This window comes from Xiphias gladius, chromosome 15, assembly GCF_016859285.1.
Source record: "Xiphias gladius isolate SHS-SW01 ecotype Sanya breed wild chromosome 15, ASM1685928v1, whole genome shotgun sequence".
Classification (NCBI taxonomy): Eukaryota; Metazoa; Chordata; class Actinopteri; order Istiophoriformes; family Xiphiidae; genus Xiphias; species Xiphias gladius.
Genome location: NC_053414.1, coordinates 7,239,828 through 7,257,016, shown reverse-complemented (window position 1 = coordinate 7,257,016; position 17,189 = coordinate 7,239,828). Strand labels below are relative to the sequence as shown.

Below are 17,189 nucleotides of genomic sequence, written 5' to 3'. Positions count from 1 at the left end.
CGAACCATGTGCACTCTCTAACGCAGGCGTCCCTTCCAAGTCTTTCAGTAATAATGAACATCCCCAACAATCTGACTTTTTTTTTTCCTTTCTTTTTTTAAAGCACAAAAGTGTCAAAATGCCCCTTTAAAATAACATTTCCCTCCCAAATGCTCACGATCAGAAAGTGTCTGATAAGCCACGGTCCCAATTCGGAACCAGTGGCAAACGCGTGCAAGCCCAAAACCAATTTGAGCCCACGCACATGTTTATCGATGAGCTTTTACTTTGAAAAACAGCTGCGTGGGGTATTTGTAGGTTATGGTGCTCGTAGACGTCATATGAACTGAATTTTTTCTGGCAGCGTGTCCTGCTGAATAAACCGGGCTCGGTAATCCCGGTCTCGGGGGGGGGGTGAGAGAGTTGTATCATAATGAAGCGCTTTACCTACGGAGTCTATCTCTAGCAGCCGCTGGAGGTCGCTGATGCTGCGGATGTCGCTGCGGGAGAGCCGCTCCAAGAGCTCCCGGGGGAGAGGGGACTCCTGTGGGGAGAGAGTCAGCGGAGGGAGCCGTATTACTGGATGTGGGGACAGGGAGGCTGCGACCTGCCGGCGCGGGAAAGCGCGCAGGCACAGGCAGCCACCAGCCATTCTGCGAAGCCAGCCCTGTCGCATGTTAGCAGAAACAAACTGACGCCGAACTGCGTCAAGAGGAAACGTGCGTAATTACGCAGACATGATTTTAATCTGTTGCATGTGCCGCCTTCACTTTTTTTTTTTTTTTTTGGTTTATGTGTGAGTAGCAACAGATGTTTAACAAATCTGACCGACCGGCAGCAGCCATCAACCATCGCTTACCTCAGCAGCGGTGCGTAACAGGCAGAGGCAGCCGGCGAGGAGGTGGTAGATCGCGGCTCTCATCTCCTCTCAGATCCACTGCATAGGCACCAGGACGCGGCGATGGTCCACTGCAGGAGCCGGGCTGTCGCTCCCTGGCCTCGGGAGCCCAGGATCATCCCTCGGGAGAACCGGCCACCACCGCAGCCTCAGTGCCACACGGCGGAGCCGGGAGCTCGTAAAACTCGAACGATCTCTTAAACTCCTCAGTGAAATGCGGTTGAGGGAGAGATCCAAGCTTCTTCTGCAGCGTAAATCACCGTCGGTGTGTGAGCGCTCTGCAAGTGACCATAAAGCAGGCGCGAGCGGGTCGAAGCAAAAAGCTCATCAATCAATCAAACCTAACTGAGGTCAAGTAAATGTCCGGCCGCTCTTCGTTTTGGCATCAAAGGAACAGGTGTCCGACGGGAGCGCGAAAACTTTTCTTTTACACTCACGCACCCGACATTATCCATCATTTTGTCCCCGGTATAATCCGGTCCGAATCACACCCGCCCGTGCATCCTGCCGCGGGCCAGCATCTCGGCGCTTCTACGTGGGCAAATCACCGGCATCCGAGGAATCCCTCGACCCCGAAACTCCCAGAGAACGTTGCGCGCTTTTGTCCCGCATACGGACGGGCGCATAAAAGCCCGCACCACAAGCCGGAGGAGTTGGATGTCGGCTCCCCGCGGTCGCGTGATCTCCGGGGTGAATGAAGTCGCGATGCTTTCGGTTACAGGATATAGCTGCGCGCGTCCCCGGGGCAGCGCACCGAGAACGCGCTTTGCACAATAGACTGCAGAACGTTGTAGAGCAGCAGAAAAGCTACAGCAAAGACTCCTTTATTTCTGACCGTCACAAATGTATTACAGCCACGACTTTTCTTCTTTTTCAACTTCCCACAACTTTTACCGAATACTTTACTGGAATTGTGAGATTGTGTGTGCTGCGTGTGCTTGTGTGTGCTTGTGCATTTGTGTGTGTGTGTGTGTGTGTCTGTGTGTGTGTGTTTGCGTCTGTGTGTGTGTGTGTGTGTGTGTGTGTGTGTGTGTGTGTGTGTGTGTGTGTGTGTTCAGAACTCGCTTTATGATCTTCAAACACGTTCATGTATGCACAGGAGGAAACAAAAACCCACCCGGCTCTTGGACTTTTACTGTTGGCCTGATGAGAAACTGTAATCTTGTACATCACCAAGGGCCGAGCCGCTCTGCGATAATTAACTCTCTTTATGCAGGTTAATCCATAACCCACCGAAAAAAAACATTCGTGAATAAGTTGCTCATGAAGTCAGTGGCCTCAGTTCTCCCTTTAATGTTCCTGCTCTCCTTTGTGTGTGTGTGTGTGTGTGTGCGTGGAAGATTGGTGACTGTGTCAGGCTTTAATCGCTGTGTAATAAAGCTCATTAATGAGTGTCCAGACCGGAGACCGACTGCCCCGAGAGGAGTTTTTCTGGAGCCCTATGCAAGGTCAAGGGTTCCCCACGCTCACATTCATCATTTGGAGGAGCTTCCCGCCGGGCGGTGACCGGAACCAGTGGGACACACGGACCAAAGAGAGGATGGATGCAAGACAGCACGTTAAATGTTGGCGGGACCGAAGTGGTTCAGTCCTGTTGCTGCCCTCTTCCTTCTGGCCAATCTTCCAAAAACTGAGCTGGACGGACCGTCTGACTCTCAAACAACTGATGCCGCAGGGGCCTGGGGCACCTGAAGAAACATTTCCAGAATGGTCCCTTCCTTTCCACAGCTTTTCCCCTGCACCGTCCTCATCGGAGAGACAACAGCACGTGTTGTTCCGTCAAACTGTTGCCCTGGCAAGTGACATATTGCGGCTGTGCTGCGACAGCCCCGGCCCTGTTTGGCTGCGAATCTCCTCTTTCGTGTCAGGAGGTGAGAGCGTGGAGCTGAGGGCTTGTCAGGGATGCGGCACGCCGGAGTTAGCCGGCGCTCAGGAGTTCAGAGATCAGCCCTACACTAGCCTCTCCTTCTCCTCCCCTGCCCCGCTACTTGCTCTTTGTTTACGATTTGCTTCACATCCACACACTAACACGCTTTTGCTCCACCCACGCAGGCATTGCACACATGGCGAGCCTGCTCACCCACACACCTCAGTTGTGTTTTTCTTTTTCATGTATTGAATCAAAACATTTGCCTTTATTTAAGGACCACAACTGGTCTCCCTCCTTTGTCACACGATCGTGAGCCAGCTTTTGACTGGTGTTTCTGAGAAGCAGAAGCAGTCTGACTCTGACTAGGGGAGACTGCTGTTTGCATCCCGTCTTATACCAACATTAGCTTTGGTTTCTTTCATTCTTTCCCTCCAAACCTTAACCGTAGAGGTGGCAGATCAGAAAACAGAGGAATAATTTCCATTACGATCATTTTAACAGTTTTTGAAGGCACCGTCAAACGATTTCGTCCAAATTAGACAAACCTTGGATGGGTTGCACTGGAAAGCAAAGTATTGACAACCTGTTTTGTCGTTTAGTTTTGGGGGACTTGTTGGCATTACCACTCAACGTTGAAATAACCAAAGCACGGTGTGAATAAACTTACTAAGATGACTGGGGTTATCTCACTCAAGCGAGTTTTAAAATCAACTGCAAGTTCATTTTCATGCATCTACCATTTTTACATCACTACCGCTCATCCTGGTCAAAATCGCAGGGGGCTGCAGCTCAGCATACATTAGACCGTCACCGTCAGTCCCACAGAGAAAGTTCATCTTTGAAATAATCCCCGTGAACGGTATACAGTCAATTTAAAGAGTTGTGCTACGCTTTATTATGGTTGCTCTAGTGGTACGTACGGGCAGTTTGTAGGAACGGTCCTTGCAATGCGTGTCAAAGTGAGAATCCGTGACCCGGAAAGCAGTTTGCATTCATCCGTTTCTTAGCCAAGTAAATTGCCGAGGGAATGTAAGAGACTTCCCTAAAGCTAAAGCTCCATAAAGCGGCGCTGGAATCTGGAAATCCAGCCTCAAGCATTCAAACATGCACGTACACATTTGCTCTCCCCTTCTCCGTCTCACTTTCTCATGCACAAACGCACACATGCCCGGCTACGGTATTTACCCAACATGCTTAATTCAACCGTAAACACATGGTTATTTCTAAAATGTGTTAATCTGAATCGGTGTTACAGGTTCCGGTAAAAGGACAAAGAAACCGGCGCATTGGAGGAGAAAAAGAGAGAGGGGAAAGCAGGAAGAGAGAGAGGAGGGAAAACGCACAAAAAAACTGGAAGAGAGCGAGGGCGAGGCAAACATAAGAAGCTTGTTGATACCAAGATGAAGTCCATGTGGATGAAAGAAGACGATAGTGGGGTGACTGAGTGTGTGTATGTGTGTGTGTGTGTGTGTGTGTGTGTGTAGAAAATCCAGCCTGTATTGGACCAAACACTCCCCCAATTAAAGCCCATTTAGCCTGACAGAGGCTAATACCATCACAACAGAAATCCACCTCTGTCCCTATTCCCTCCATCTCCCCAGAACAGCCTCAGTGTACCCAACACACACACACACACACACACACACACACACACACACAAAGAATGGGAATGATGGAGGGGAAATGGGTCGAAACCAATTCGGACCTTGAATGGCGACTCTCGTGCCATGACGCTGTCACTTCCTCCTGGCAGCAGCTTCTCCTCTGATGCATCCCACTTGTTCTCTTCTTTCTTCTTCTTTTTTTCCCCTTCTCTTCCGCTGCTTGTCCTTCTCTGGGCCAGTCAAGCTCCCCGCTATCAAGCTAAAGTGTGACTGTTACAGACAGAGAGGAGAACGTTCAGCTTTGAAGATGCACCGGTAACCGTTTTCTGGGAAAACCACAGTTTTGCTTTAAAGGCCTGGTCACACCAGAAAGTGGCACAGTCAAATGAATCTGCACGTCTTCACAAAATATTTGCCTCTAGAAGCTTGATGACACAGAAAAAACAGTAGGTAGCCAGTGCCAGTCAATCTCTTGGAGGCTGAGCTTCTTCCTGTTATCTCACTGCCTCCTTCACTAATCCCTACACAATATACACGTAGTAGATTAATCTATAGTGAGCAATAAATCAAGATTTTAGACACTTACTGATCATCACTGACAGGTGCATGATTGTTAATATCCATAAAATGTCAGGCATTGCTTTGTTGGATTGTTACCAAAAAGCAGCGTTCATGCTGTGGACGCCACTTTTTTTTGTTCCTTTCTGGGAATTCTTGGGGACACTAAAGGTGCATAACTGTCCCAGTTGGACACTCAAATGCTATAAAATAGTGGACGGTGTATGAATTACATTACATAGTAAATACGGACTGATTTCTGATGCAGCTTTTGTGGAAAAGTGAGACAATCGCAGTGAAAATTGTTACATTATATGTGTGTCCTTTTTGATACTGCCACTGGGGGGGGTCCTAAATGAATCAATTCGACACACTTTAAAAGTTTTGTTTATGCTAAAAATGTTTCATATGTTTACGTATTTTATTTTAATTTTATTTTATTATATATCAGTCTTCATCAGATTCAGTTTTTGACTTAACTTTAATTTAACAGTGGTAACGTATGTAATTCATTTATTTATTTTTATTTAAGTGAAAACTAAATCTGCATGAACCTTCTTTTGTGTTTAAAACACCACTAGTTACATTTTAAAAGACTCTATATGGTCATCATGCTAAAGATAGTCTTCATTCAAAAAAGCTTTTATAAAGTGTCCTCCTCCACTTTCTTTTTCTCCCACATAACTTTCCAAGTGGAGTAGATATTTTGTAGAGTTTATTTATAACAAGCCAAGGGAAAGCTAGCTTGTTATCGTATAACTTTTCCTGTTGCTTTCTTGGAAGCAGCCACACATACAGTATGCACCATACGGGGGGTTTGGTGGCCTTGCTCAGGAGCACGTCGGCAGTGTGTGGTGCAGTCAACGCCGGCAACAGCTTCCCCACCTGTGGGAGAGGGGGAAAGCCACCGATGGGAATGGAGTGAGGTGAAAATATACTAGTCAGATTTCGGGAGGAAGGTGTCAGAGATATGAGCAGCACTGGAAAAAAAAAGAGAGTGTCTAAGAGACAGAGAGGCAGTAAAAGTTAATCCAGCGAGGGACAGAAACTTTTACGAGCAGGGTGGGGGTTAAGGGCTATCCCCGAATTAATTCACACAACCAAGCACATGGTGGAAAAACCCCCCCATTATACACATTTTCCCTCCCCTTCTCTCTCCAATCCAGCCAACATTAATTATTGAAGCCTTTTCCAAAAAAAAGTCAGAATGGATTTCACCGTTAAACCCAGAGCAAGTCCACTATTGGACACCTGCCAAAACCTATTGTGCGACGCCTGAATGCTTGGTCATCGGCCAACTGCAGATTTATCCTGGATTACCATCTCAAATATACTGGCATTTATCTATATGTAATGCTACCCACCCTCCCACCCACGGGCCCCCACCCACCCCACCCCACCAAACCAACCACCCCACCCGTCTGTTCATCACAGGCCACAAGGCTCTGAGAGAATGTTTTATTTAGGTCTGTTCGGGAGAGAGAAAAACACAGGGCCCTTGTGCTGTGTGAACTCATAGTCATGAAGACAGAGAGTCGTCTTAACTGAAAGGTGCACACAGTAATTGCTGAGCCTCCCACCAATCTGATTCAGACCTACTCTGCCTTGAAGACTAGACCGGGAAACACACGGAGAGCTCATATCGCCCCGAAGGCTGCACAAAATTCTAGTTTTGTTACTTAAATAAAAGGTAAATGTTCAGAAATGTTCAATGTTGCATCTGGATTTGTATTTTACACATGGTGATAGAGAATCAGCCGATACAATCATGTGGCAGATGTTTGGTTTTTTTTGCACACAAGTGCAGTGGTTCGTGAGAAAATATCCCAAAGTAAAAAACCAGAATACATGTAATTTCAATCAAATCGTGGTTGGATCAGGAGGAGGAAGATACAGGTTAAATGAATCAAGTAGACCTCAAACACATAAAGATTTTTTTGACTTGTTTAGCGTATAACAAGAGATAGATGAACAACACAGCGAAACAGGATTAGAATATGGAAAATGTATTCTTCATTTCACTGTCTGTGAGAAATGCTCTTAAAATTCCTACGTATGCCCTTGAATCAGGGTCCTAACGAAAAAATAAGCCCTGGTTCCTTGGCCAGTGGACTAGCATTTCACAAAATATCCTAAAATATCCTGGAGCAAACACATAATCACCTTAGTGGAGGTAATCAAGACTCCCAGCCACATATGGCAAAAAAGTGCTGCTTTCATACATGTCTCCATATAAGTTTACTTCTTTCCACAGTTCAAAGTGTGACATCAAAGTAGGTATTTTCCATTAGCTTTGAAAGGAAAAATAATATCTGCAACATCGCTGACTGGTGCATGGACAGCAGATAAGAGGGCAGCGGGCCAGAGGACGTCAACCCTCTGATTGGATGACTGACCACCCCAGCGTGGCTGAGCCAAAGGGAAGCTGGGAGCTGTGTGATTCGGTTTCAGTGCACGACTCTTTCCAATTAAAAAGCAAAAAAAAAACCCTTGCATTAAAGTTGCATTAGAGCATATCTTAACTCAAACCCAAATTCCCTACAAAAACTTTGGGGGAAATCATTATACCTCAACGATAGAGGAGCAGGCCCCGGAGCGCAGGGTTGAGTCTCTCAGCCAGCCGGGAAAATGTGAAACGGAACAATAACTCAGCGACACCCTGTCTTTCTTCTACAATGACCACTGAGATGACCTTGAGCAAGGCACTGGTTTTACAGGGCAGCTCGCCTGTGTTAATGTGAAGCAGGGCTGTGCGATGCTGATAAAGTACACATGGTTAGTTGACCTTGACTGGAAAAATAAAAACTCAAACCATTATAGCAGTACAAGTAAGTATAAAAATTCTAAATATATACAAGTAACCTTCAACATGTGAACTAAACAGAGGAATGTTTCCACGATGGGACAGATAGCTCTCTGCGCTCTCATCCGAACCTTAAGACTAAACAAGACAACACTGATCTTGCCTGAGCACTTCCCGTACTGTTAACATCTGTAATCCCTCTCCGTGTGTAAAGTCAGAGAGCCGCTCCCACGGGGTCTACGTCGGAAGACAAGGACGTGACAGCAACAAGGGCAACGAGGCAATGAAATTGACGCAACGGATTAACGCTCCACTACCAGTTCCCTCCTCACCGTATTTCAGACAAGAAATATTAAAGTAACGATCCGTGACATAAAGGAATGCTTTACATACCGCCGCCTTTGATTGATAAAACACAGACCAATTTTGGTTCAGCTCTCCACTTCAGATGCTCCATTAAAACACAGAAACAGTGGAAAATTTTTCCAGGACTCAAACTGAGGTGAGGAACACGACAAAAGCAATAGAAAACAACACGCCCGGTGCCGCTGGCGAAGGTTTAGCTCATCTTCGGAGCTTAATAAGCTTAATTGCACTCGGCATTGGTGCCAAATGGATTGGATTTTGCTTGATCTAAACACCACTGAGTGGGATTTTGCTGGGAAATAATGCATTCGATTTGGCGTTGACACTGGTGTGTTTTTGAACGAACTGAAGAAAGACTCTCTAGTTAGCAAGGACAACTAGTGTCACGGTGGAAGAAAAGAGCTGCAGCAGCAGAGACTTAGACGTCGTCAACAGAAAAACACATGGAAAGGGACGTCACAGAGATGGGCCCCATTTATGGCGCTCACTGTTGTGAAAAAGGCGGTGATACAATAGCCACTGTTGAAAACACTGCAGAGTTTCATGCATGACTAGATGGAATTGCAGTGGTATAGTGTAGAATTCACATTCACAGCTGTAATCGTAACAGGAGTAGTAGTAGTAGTATCAGTAGGGGTAATGGTAGCAGCACTAGTGTCAGGGCACCCAGGTCTCCCCCTTCCTCCGCTATTTACAGCTCTGTCACATATTAGCCCGTAATTTTGTGTCAAACCATTACAGACCCTGTCATTCCTAGCACGCCTGCAAGTTGCACCCATTTGGTTTCCTGCTCTGTCACCTGATCCCGCCGACTGCACGCTCACCTGTTCTGTACCGGTAAATCAGCCGCCCCCGGCGCATACAGTCCAGTTCGCCTCAGCTCGCAGCTCCCTGTTCGTCAGACCGTCTACGTCGCTCCAGCGTTCTTTCCTGCCCGCTCGCATTTTTTAAGATGTGTTGCCCTGCTTTTCCTGCCCGGCGGTAAACCTGTCTGAACTCTGGGTGAAGCCTCATTTTAGCACCTCATAAATGCCTCAAGAGTCAGCATTCGAGCCCGAGCCCCGTCCAAGCCCTGTAAGAACCAGTAGTAGCAGTGATAGTTACAGTAACAGAGTTATGAATGTGTAAAACAGAGACGTATTTGCGGTGAAGCTCTCCCGGGTGGTATTTCAATAATCTTTTCCATTTTGCTTGATTAAAACCAGCTGAATAAACCACAAAATAACCATTAGTTCAGTCTTTCAGGTCTCTTCATTCTGTGGTACCTATGTCAGCCTGTATTACCTGGAAGACACGCAGTGGCGCTCCCAAGGTGAAAGTTTCTACTAAGGTGCTCCCATCTGGGGTGAACTGACCTTCCTGATGTTAAGTTTAGACATGATTCCTCAAGATCTTTGTATCACCGTATCTTTCTCTACCCGTCATTTGTGTTGATAGGCAGTAGATCAAACCACAGAATCAAATGGAAAAATGAAAAGTCACAATCTCACAGTATTATTTTCTAAACCATTTTAAAACACATAAATCTTTAGGCTTCGTAAAGAGCCACAGTCCTGCGAGGAAACGTGAGCAGGGCGGCCCTCTGAGACATTTACCTGGGTTATTAACACAAATGGATCAAAATACAGTTAATTGCAGTCACGCTTGCCAGAAGGTTAGAAAGTCAAGCTTGTGAATATCTGATCACTAGGTTGATTCCGGGGTCAGTCGGGAAAATGTGAGTGGGTTGGTGAAAGGGTATTCTCCAGCTGCTCCAGCGGAGCCGCTCATTGGCAAATGGATCAGAATGTGGTTTTTCTGGGCTGCTTCCAGGTATGAATGTGTGTGATTGTTAGGGAGGTTGTTCCTTAAAAACAGCAGTTGCGTTCAGCTAATCCGAGCTGGTTTTCAGCTTTTTTCCAGGTCAAACAAGTTGGGACGTAAAGATCAAGTTGTGTACAGCCCTGCATTTTGCTGGGGTCAGTGCGGTTGTTGGTATTTTCTCTCTCTCTCATTTTGTCAGTCCAAATCAAAATCGTTCATGTTGAAGTGCTTATTAATCATTCATCAGAACTATCAGTTACGGTGTGTTGTTACATGTGAGACACATCATCTTAAAATAAGTGTCAAATGAGGGACAAAAAAATTGTATCCGTGAAATGAAACCATGTGATACACTGAAACATTTATAGAATTTTTTTTTTTTTTTTTTAAATAGTCCGCTAATGTGCGCCGAGCCTGACAGTCTCCCACTTCCAGCCAGCTGCAGCAGAAGGTTAACACCTCTTCCCTTTTCCTCTTCCTCCAATTCTATCACCTCTCCGTCCGATGCTTGCCAATGGATTTATCTGATAAGGTGATGGTCAGCATACAAGTGGTCCACAACGCTGGGGCTGAGCGACCAAAAAAAGAACATAGGAAGAAAACAAAGATTAGATTGACAGGGCCTGTCCAGCTGACAGCTGTTAGGGAACTATGACTGTGTGAAAACAGGCTCTGCTGGATCATTTGACCAGTGGAACATTTGATTCAAATGTTCGTCCTTCCCCGATTGTTCATCGTTTCAGTTGGGAGACTTTAATCTCCTCTGCGGAAATAATTGGGAGGCGGTGAGGGAGTTAATTGTGTTTTCCACTGATGAATCATCAGGAAGTGTTCGGGAACCCCACTGACCACACAGAACACACACACACAGAACACACACGCACACACACACACACATGCAGAAGTATACACGGGCCAACTGTACGCAAATCCATAGCCTACATATTAACACGCACACTCTCACACACATGCACATTATTTCACACACGTACACACACGCGCACATATATACTGACCACACACCCCTACACAGAGAAAACCCAGTCACATCCACATTCACAGATTCACTTACACAGACCACACGCACACACTATACACACTTGCAGAGACCACATGCACAAGTATGCACACCGTACACTCCAACACATAAGCGCAGATTGCTACAGTGCATAACCCCCCCCTCTCTCTCTCTCTCTCTCCAGATCATTTTCAACCTCTCTCACCCTCTCTGCTGCTCTCTTTCGCTGCTATTTCAAAAGATTAAGAGGCCAATTAGCAAAGCTCTCACGGCAGTTGTTACCATGCTGGGAACTGGAGAGAGAAGAAATCCCCTTCTCTCCTTTTCCAAAAGAAGGATTTCTCCCTCATTGTCGACGGGTTGAGAGCGAAGGATGTGGAGTGTATTTGGAGGGCTGCTGATGTGGTGATTTTGGCTTGGGAACAATGCTACGCTGTCTAAAGAAGGGTAACGGAAGGGAAGTAACGGAGGTGGTGTTTGCCCTGTGAGTGTGTGTGTGAGTGTGTGTGATACACACACTCACAGTGAGCTGACATCATGGCATCCCTCTGAAGGCCACGCTAGCTTCCAGACGGAGGCCGCATCGTATTAACTCCGAATCAGAACGCTGACACGGCCGCCTTGTGTGATCGCGGTGAGAACCAGGAAAGACAGAGTGGAACGGAGAGTGAGGCTGTTCCTGGTGTGAGTGTGCTGAAGTTACTGTGAGGGTAACACCGACCCTAAATACCTTGCAGTATTTACTTTTACATGACGTTCTCTGCGGAATCAGAGACTTGGCGCGATGCATCGAATCCATTTGAACTCAGGCATCATGGAGAGAAGGACACAACAGCATTGTCAGTTGTTCTCTGTAAAATGACCTTGAGAACGTCTGCTTTTAAAATGTCATGAAAACAGGACAGAGGGAACATTTTGTCAGATCTAATACGTTCATTTCCCACAATCCACCCCATTTATATCAATGAGGGAAAGCTAAATGACAGAAACACCTCTCTTTGAAATACAATACAGTTCAACACCACCACAAACTACATACGGTTGTATCAACCCTGCCCTAAAACAATTTCAACTAAAACAATATAGAACTTTACGGACTTCGTGAAGGTAGGATTTATTGCGGGACACTTGTACTAGACTGCAACAGTTTTGGCTAGGTGTTCCTAATAAACTGGCAGTGGAGTGCGTGTTACTGAACGTACTGCACTTCTTTACATTTTGCAAACGTGCGGCAAAAAACCAAACAAACTGGACAGAAAACATAACCCCCTCGCTGATGGCAATGACACGCTGTGTAACAGGACTCCAAAGCCGAGAGACGTCTCTCATCTCTCATTTACTTCAGTGAGCAGTACACAAGGCATTACCAGAAATGGCCAGTCAGGAGCGAGAGCCAGGTTGTTACACAAGTATGTGTGTTCACAGTCAACATAACATCTTTGTTGCAAGGCTGCCACTAATGGCTTTTTAATAAAGCATGACGCTCACAGGTATTTCAAATTAAAAAAACAAAAAAACCAATGCCAAAGTTTACACTGGAATGCAGTCCCAGACACAGTATTATTTTAAAGGCATTTTTGGCACAGAGAACCAAACTCAAGCATACTTGTGTGTGTCTATGTGTTAGTTATACAGTGTTGTTATTACCTGCTTGCCAACTCTCCGGCAGGTGATGGTGGGAAGACAGAACTTCTCTCTTGCGTTGAGATAGGATGTAGCCTGGCTCCGCACTCCTTTTCATCAGCCCGCATTACTATCCTCTTTATCTCTGCGGAGAAGTTATTAAAAGTCCAGGGTGAGATAGAGACAAGTGCTGAACAAGCCCTGAGCCGGCAGGGCTCAACATTATAGTGGGTGGAGGGTGAACCACAGAGGGGAAACTTATAAAAGCTGATGAGGCTTTGCCCTGGTATTAAGAGGCTCTACTTCTTACTTTGCCTTATTAATCCGTCTGGTTGAGTTTGGCACTGAGACCTGCTTGGAGAGAAGGCCTCTGTTAAAAGTTGATAGTACACTTGAAAGATATCTACACCTGAGAAATAGCAGTACTGAGCGAAAAACCGAATAAGTCACACTTTTGAAATGAACTGTTAATGTTAATTAACCCGTAAAAGCCGATCTGAGACTGAAAGTTGCTCTGATCCGTATTTTTACACTAACAATAGATCGAATGACTTAAGGTGCAATGTGAAAGGGTTCATTCGTAGTGATGAACCAACCCAACTCTGCAGTTCCTCTCTATGGAACATTTTAGCTTCTTTCAGCTCATTTTTTTCATGGCTCGCAATTTTACTGTTTCGATTAACTCTCAGTGTTCTGACCTGTGATGTTTTCGGCCAAAGCACGCAGCTGTTTTCATCGGGAAAGTCCTAAAGAACCACTGTGTGCTACCTGCTTTGCATCAAAAGGCAAATGGACAGAAGTTGGCAACAAGCTCCTGAACATAGTGTAGCATTTAGCAGCTTAAGAGCTGAATTTTTTCCCCTAAAGAGATGGCGGAGAGCAGAACAAAGCTAAAATAAGAGTGAATATTAACTTTACATTTGCCAGGCGGCCACGAACATGACTCCACATAAATGTTAATGTTGCTCTGTGCCTGCTCAACGCATCAATAGACCACCTCTTGCTATCATGTTCGTTATATCACCTTTATAAAGTGATAATGTGTCAGTGTTGTCTTTATGGCTTGTTGCACTTCTCCCAGGTTGCCAAAAATCTATTCATACCTATTCATACCTACTTGTATATTATTTGTGGTAACAGAACAGAAAGCTTTCAAAAGTTTACAATACATAATCGAGCAACAATATTATCTACATAAGAGTCTTCCTGGAAAGGCTTCTGAGAAATCATGATATTATAAAACTTCAGTTTATCTCAAGAAGTTATCAGTTGGTCTCTTGATAAGATGAGTTCACCTTGAAATACTGATAAACTGTATAAACAGATGTAGATATGCTATTTTATTTTCATGTTCTTTTTCAATGTGCTCACCTGCTGTTAGCATCGTGGCTGTGAGGCCAGCATGGCCAGCGTGCACAAAACCTGGGTCCAAGCACTGACGCGCTTAAATCTAATGTTTTGAATGTATATCCTGATATTTTTATGATAGCACCGTATCAAATGACAATGTGAAGGAAATGCGTCAGTGTGAAAAGTGTCACTCACAGTGGTAAACCTACAGAGAATCGTTACCAATATCTGCAGCTCCACTTGGCAGAGATTTATGGGATGTTTCAGCTCATTATTGGCTGTCTGCCCCACAGCTTTACCCCTTTGGTTCACTCTCACAGCATCGTTTTCAGCAGGCAGGCAGCTGTTTCTGGGTGTGAAAGCTCTAAAAACCCGCTGTGCACCACCCGCTCAGCACCAAACAGCAGACAGGCACAGTTAGCAACTAGCAGGCGAACATAGTGGAGAATTAAGCTGCTAAAGAGCCAGATATATCCCTCAGGAGTTGGTAGTGACCAAAAACAGAGCTAAAAAGAGAGTGAACATTCAAATTATATTCAACAAGTGGCTAGAAACACTATAAAAAAAATATTATACTGTTGGTTTGTAACTTCTGGATGTGTAAATAAGCAACTGTTTGCTAAGAAGTTTCCCATGTCAACTTAAAAGGTGATGCTCTCATATACCAAAAAAGGAACTTGTTTCCGCAGGCGAACACAATAATGATAATGTTGTGTGTCCTTGCTTATTTGCTGCAATTATGATCAAATTCATAGCTCTTCTCTCCAGTCCTGGAAAGTTAATCCAGTGAATACATTTAATATATTTCATTCAATTTAATTCATTTAGATTATTACCCAGAGGGCAGCAACCTACTTGTGCTAAACAAAGAACCAATGAAGAACTGTATTAAGTTTAAACCCCGGTAAGATTAACCTTAACTCAGATGCTGAATACCAACAACTTCACAACTTAGTGGACTTCTTAGTCACTTGGTATTGAGCTGATAACAGGAAATGGACTGTCCAAATAAAGTGGGACATATATTCAGTGGTGTGATGCATGCAAAGCATTAACGTTGGTCCCAGGTTCATACAGTCGGGTCTTGTCATACTGAGCAGCATTTGAACAATCAGTCACCTCTCGTTTTCTGTCCCACATCTGTTTTGTTAGAGGTTGTCAAGAATGCTAGTGTGTTTTACTGGTATACCCACAGTTAAAACACTTGAGTCATGTTAAAACACAAGCAGGCTTATAGTGGCTGGATGCTCATACATGACAGTTCAGCTTTTCAGCTGCTAAGCTGCATTAATAACTGTGATCCATTTTACCAGGCTCCATTGTTGTTCTACACTGTTTTCCACACTGACACGATGGTAGTAAAATAAAGGTGATTAATATGCTTGTTTTTTTTTTACATACACACATTTACTTAAACTGTTGCCTTCATTATGATGAATCTGTACCATACAAAATAGTTATTGTAATTACTGACCTGCACAATACACAATATTTATACAGGCGTATAAAATGTCTCAGGCATTTACCAAAGCACCTCATCTTCACATAGCCTGCCTCTCTTTTACTGCACAGACGTCTCCCACGCAAACACACGCACCCACACACGCAACCACACACACACACCCACACACACACACACACACACACACACACACACACACACACACACACACACACACACACACACACACACACACACACACACACACACACACACACACACACACACACACCCCATGGCCTTGCCTTGCTTGCAGAGGCTTCCTGTTTCTTCACTATGTTATGACTGGGCACTGAGCAGTTCTGTGCAGCTGCAGCGCTATGGTTGACAGTTAAATATTAACCAACTCACACATGCATACACACACACACACACACACTGCCCTTGTTCTGGGTATAAAGCATTTTCTCATATTATCTGTTGAATTTTCCCCCTCTGATAGACTGAGAACAGGCACATTAGAGGAGAGATTTCTGATCTTAAAACACATTTCCCACAAACTGGATTGTATCAGCTAATCGGGTAAACAGTGGGAAATGCTATTGAATACACAACCTGCAAGGCTGTTGAGAAAAGGTGACCAAATGCCTGAGATTTATTGTACTCTGATTTTGTCTCACTGACTGCCAAATCTCGTGCAGGGATTGTGTGCTGTAATGATGGCGCCCTCCGAAGGAGGTACTCAAACTGCTAAAGAGCAGAAAGAGGAGTCAGTCATCGTACTGGATGTTTTTTGTGAACTGATGAATGTATACCATTTTGTCTCTATATACATAGCAGACAAAAACACCTTGTTGATGAGAGAGGTCAATAGGAGAAAGGCCGGACTGGTTGGAGCTGACAGCCTTGAGGCGGATGGGCCACAACAGCAGAGGACCACGATGGGTTCTTCTTCAGCCAGGAACAGACACCTGAGGCTGCAGTAGGCTCAGACTCACCAAAACTGGACGGTTGAAGACTGGAAAAACGTAGCCTAGTCTGATGAAGCTGGATTTCTGCTGAGGCACGCAGATGGTAGGGTCAGAATTTGGCATCTGACAGCATGAATCCATGGACCCAACCCTTCGGGAATTTTTTCTTAGCACACTTTGGGCCCTTTAATGCCAATCAATCATCATTTGAATGCCACAGCCTATCTGAGTATTGTTGCTGACCATGTGCATCCCTTTATGGCCACAGTTTACCATCTTTTAATTGCTACTTCCAGCAGGATGATGCTCCAAGTCACAAAGCAAGAAATCGTCTCAAACTGGATACATTGACATGACAATGGGTTCAGCGAACTTCAATGGCCTCCACAGTCACCAGATCTGAATCGTGGTAAAATGGGAGATTGAGTTGTGTTTTTCTGGGTTAATAAAGAATAATATAAAATAATGATCATTTTAAACTGTGAGAAAAAAAAACAAAGATAAACAAACAAACATAATAAAACATAAATATGATACTATATGTCATTCACGTGTATGTGTCAAATTGTAGAAAACTGTTGAATGACTGAAAAATCCAGTGGATTGCACATTTATTTATGTAAAAGTAGAAGAAAAAGATAAAAGATGTTATTAGATATAAATTCTAACAAAGTATACTATCATTATTCATTGATTAGCATAGAAATGCAGGAAGTATAAATCATTCCAGCTGTTTGCCAATGAAAACGTCTGATAAAGGTCTTTGGGGACAAGAACCGAGCACGTTGCCTTAAAAGGCTCATCAGTGGATCTGCCCCTGCTCAGCAGAACATCCCATTTCAAGCATCAACTGGTTCACTGTACACTGGAATGGCTACGAGTGTGTCCCGCATGACGTCTCTGCA

At 44.7% G+C, this 17,189-nt stretch overlaps 1 protein-coding gene across 2 annotated transcripts in view; it reads right to left on the bottom strand.

The window, feature by feature from the left end:
- Window positions 1-12,699, bottom strand: part of LOC120800741 (platelet-derived growth factor subunit A-like) — a 23,791-nt gene extending 11,092 nt beyond the window's left edge. The window contains exons 1-2 of one of the 2 annotated variants that reach the window (XM_040147038.1): window positions 839-1,552; window positions 427-523 (exon numbers count right to left, since the gene is read on the bottom strand). In XM_040147038.1, coding sequence (XP_040002972.1) covers window positions 427-523; window positions 839-901 — 160 coding nt within the window. In that variant the 5' untranslated portion in view covers window positions 902-1,552. Of the gene's footprint in view, window positions 1-426; window positions 524-838; window positions 1,553-12,546 lie in introns of those variants that run through there. The other variant, XM_040147039.1, reaches the window with a different exon arrangement.
- Window positions 12,700-17,189: the final 4,490 nt, after the last annotated feature.